This window comes from Humulus lupulus, chromosome 7, assembly GCF_963169125.1.
Source record: "Humulus lupulus chromosome 7, drHumLupu1.1, whole genome shotgun sequence".
NCBI lineage: Eukaryota > Viridiplantae > Streptophyta > Magnoliopsida > Rosales > Cannabaceae > Humulus > Humulus lupulus.
Genome location: NC_084799.1, coordinates 114,422,398 through 114,426,366, shown reverse-complemented (window position 1 = coordinate 114,426,366; position 3,969 = coordinate 114,422,398). Strand labels below are relative to the sequence as shown.

The window sequence follows — 3,969 nt, the reverse complement described above, 5'->3', positions numbered from 1 at the left end:
ATTCTATCTAGTATGATTGGACAATAAAACCAGTAGAATCCAGTCACTTCGGATGATATATATTTTTACACAGCTGGCTTGATATATTCATCATCATTATCTGAAAATCAGAGAAACTTATATTTTAATGTAAGCAAAATAACAAGAAGTCATAAAACAACTCAAACTCATCCCAAAACTGAGTATAGTTGATGATAAGCATCATCACTAACAGAAAGTCATACAATGGAAACTTGAAATGATTTTTAGGTTTTTCATTTCGTGTAATAAGCTCAAAGATGCAAACGTCGCCTAATTTCAGATTATTTTGAGCTGCAAATGATGACCAACCACCATAGAATTCAGCTAATTTAGGCTGATCCTTTTCATAGTTCTTGATTATGCATTTTACAAACCAAGATCGACCATCTGGAACTTCAAGAATTTCATGACTTTGACTCTTTTCAATGTATCTCTCAGCAAATTTCAATGGCACTGGCTGCCAAATAAAAGCACCAAGTATTAACCACTTGAAGAAAAGGTGGAGCTAAGTAGGTAGTAACATATTCTGCTCCATTAAGAAAACTGAGTTCGCCAAACTTATACAAATGAGTTAGTCTAAGTATATGTTGGTTGCATAACCACTTTGAAAAAAGAGTTATCAGATTTGCAGCAATTTCTTTCGAGAATTCTAACTTTTCATTTGCAACAAGTGGTGGTCATCGTCTTTGAACGCCTTAGTGTTTGAAAATAATTACTTAACTATTGAATGAAAAATGTTAATTACCATTGTTAGTCACTAATATTCACTGTACATGTGATAATATGTAAAAAATATTTACCTAACAATATATAGGATACAATAGTCTTTTTGTAAATGTTACTGCAAACAGTGATGCAGCACATATTGTAAATGTCACTATGGCATTACAGAATGTTAGCTAGGCACCCTTAGAACTCAGAAAAATAATCAGGATACAGGATAGGAACTAGTAGATTATGAAAACACAACAGAGCACAACTTGGCATGTATTGGAGAGAGAGAGACCGCCACTTTCCACACTGAACACAAGAGAAGAATTCTTCACATGCTCACAAAACAAAATAAAAGCTGGCTCGTTCTCAATCAGAATAGGAAGATTCAGAGCTTCTCTCAGTTTCTTCACCTTCATGAACTGAACAAGAAAGATATAAGATATATGAATTACAATGAACTCAAGTAAAACAGAAAATAAATGGAATAGTAATGCTTAAAACTAGCAGAATCTTTACTTGGAGAATTTGCATTTTGATTTTTGCGATAAATGATGACATCAAATGTAACTTCTCTGTCGTTAGTCAGAACAAAGACACAGACATCACCTATGTCCAAGCTGTTTTCCTGAGCAAAAGCTTTCCAGCCACTAGCAAATTTGGCTGTTACAACTCCCTTAGACTTACAATAAGTGAAGTTTGCAGACCAAGTCTTTCCGCCCGGAACCTTGAGCTTTAGAGTACCACATTTTTTAGGACCCAATTTATCTATCAGATGATTCGTTGCAAATATTGTTGAAATCTTCTGGAAAAACTCAAACGAAAGGAAAGAAAACCAACATGAGAAGAGAATACATTGTTTTTTATTTGAAGGGACAAATGAAAGTTGAGTTTACTTCTTTAGCATTTAAATAATCTACAATTGATAATGCCAAAGACTATAAACATTTTATCAAGGTTTCAAGAGAGAAAGCTTACCAAGCGAGGATGACGGCCATGGACATAGGATGGCTGCATAACTTTCTTGAAGAAATGTTTATCTGATGGGAAACCTCTAGCCTTCTCCAGAGCTTCAGACTTTTCAGTTGACTGCAGTGGTTTCATTCTCCCATGCACATCATATTTTCTGGTTCTTTCTCCATCATCTTCTGCAGTATTAAATAAAGAAAATAAATACATAGCACCATCATCCCCCCTCAAAAATAAAAACAAAAAAGTAATTTTATATATTTTTCACCTTCTGATTTTATAACTTTGTCATTTTTCTTTGATGACTCGCCTTTTGTTTCACCAAATCCATGGTTAGTTTTCATTCTCTTTTGACGCCATGAACTTAGTGATGGAGATTCTTTTTCTTTTCCCTTGGACCCTTCACCATGGGGGACTGGGGGTGCGGGGTAATCTATCTCCGTGGTAGTCTTATCAAATATTAGCGCTTTGAACTTAGAGTTACCCTTATACCTAAAAACTATCATTTGGCCTATGACTATATCGTAGTGCCTGGAAAATTCTGGCCATCCCTGTTGTAGATAAAGATGCCTATCATCTCTAGCTAAGCCCATCTTCCATTCTTTACCACATGGAAGATTGACAAATACATCATTGTATAGTGTTGCTCCATATTTCCTTTGAAACTTTAATGGAATGTGCTGCAACATAGAAAGGGAGAAAGATGTGATTTGGTTAGTAGTTAATTATATCTCTACAAAAATAAATCTTCACCATGCTGCAAATTTTTGTGTGTATGTTGCTATATGTTATGTCTATGCAAGTGCAACTATTTTTAAATGTAGAATAAAGTGAGCAAGAATATGTCATGCTAAAATATTTCAGAACTAACTACTGAGTGTTTGACATTTGACAGTAGAATAGGGTGTTGTGTTTAAAATATCAATCCCTTAACTCAAATCAATTTGGTCATTTTAAACAGCTGCTTTTGTTGACTTTAAATTGTTTTTTTCACATGTATATAGACACAAAAGGCCAACTAGGAAAATCTATTGGACCTCATACAAGTTCTTCAAAATGTTGCGGCAATTCTAATATCAATTAAATTTTATAATAAGATCACTCGATGTATGAAGTTGCCAGTCAGGAACAAGAAAAGGCATGTTTTGCATTTATGCTTATAGTTCCAGTGAGAGAAGGCAAAAGAGAGCTACTGTATTGACAATAGAATTTGTACTATACTTCTATACCAACATTCAATGTTGTTATTGGTGGTGTTGTTTTTTTGATAATAAGAAAACATTCAATGTTGTTTTCTTTTCTATAGCACATTAAACTATTGAAGAAATGACAGTTACAGAGTCGAAATTATGCATTACAGGTTATTTGAAGACTATTGCATATAACACCATAGGATATATATATATATATATTATATAAATATTTTTAAGAATTATTCTATGTAATGAAAATCAATTGATCTAATATAAGAGACTTGTAGTATTGAAATAAGGTAAACACGGACCACATTATACTATATTTAAGCATGTGTTAATTGATCTACTAATACTTATTTTGATCTAAGAGTAAGAAACATCTCTATAACATTTTTCTATTGGGAAAATGAAACAGCTGCTATTACTTACAAGCCTATTTTCTTTGATAGTATTTGGAAGGATTATTACGAAGAAATGGGGGGTCTCTTTCTTTCTCCCGCAATGACTACAAGCCATGGATCCTTGAACTGCACAAGAAGCCAGAAACAAACATCAACATATGAAGAGGAAGCTTTTCTCAACACAAAATTAATCCAAACCCTAATCGAATAAAGGAAATGGAGAGGAAGGGTGAAATAGAGGTAGACCGTTCAAACGAGGAGCTTTTGAATGTTGTTTTGGTTCTGGGTTTGAGACTGTGACTGGTCGGTTACGATGGAGAAGAAGAAGAAGAAGAATGATAAAGTTCAAGCTTAGGAGAAGAGAGGTTCAGTGACAGAGAGAATGATAAGAAGGTCAAGTTTGAGAGTGTTGAAGCTAAGTGTGAGCTTTTCACTGTAAATTAACTTTAAATTGAAAATTGATTCTTTGAAGCCATCAATGAAGCCAGCTACTACTTCCCAAGTAGTAGTTTTCATTGTCAAAATATGGAAATGGAGATGAATTATTAGAGCCATATAATGAGATAGAAATGGGTACATTTTTGCTGGAAATGGTGGTGTCTGTTTTTGCTGTAAGTAAGAGCATTCCATAGAGCTCAAAACTTCTAGTTTAAGCTCGTTTCAACTTGGCT

General features: G+C 33.9%; 1 protein-coding gene across 1 annotated transcript; it reads right to left on the bottom strand.

The window, feature by feature from the left end:
• Window positions 1–784: 784 nt before the first annotated feature.
• On the bottom strand, window positions 785–3,744 carry LOC133789860 (B3 domain-containing transcription factor VRN1-like). Its single transcript, XM_062227559.1, has 6 exons — window positions 3,545–3,744; window positions 3,327–3,424; window positions 1,970–2,381; window positions 1,711–1,880; window positions 1,252–1,537; window positions 785–1,154 (listed from the first exon to the last, which is right to left on the bottom strand). The coding sequence occupies exons 2-6, from the start codon at window positions 3,411–3,413 to the stop codon at window positions 1,102–1,104; spliced, it is 1,008 nt and encodes a 335-aa protein (XP_062083543.1). The 5' UTR covers window positions 3,414–3,424; window positions 3,545–3,744; the 3' UTR covers window positions 785–1,101.
• Window positions 3,745–3,969: the final 225 nt, after the last annotated feature.

Bases quoted from the DNA above. Each gene is read 5' to 3' on its own strand.
- LOC133789860 (XM_062227559.1), bottom strand. From the start codon at position 3,413: ATGGCTTGTAGTCATTGCGGGAGAAAGAAAGAGACCCCCCATTTCTTC. The intron at 2,382-3,326 runs GTAAGTAATAGC...TCTATGTTGCAG, and splicing joins CTATCAAAGAAAATAGGCTT to CACATTCCATTAAAGTTTCA. The intron at 1,881-1,969 runs GTGAAAAATATA...TTAATACTGCAG, and splicing joins CAAAGTTATAAAATCAGAAG to AAGATGATGGAGAAAGAACC.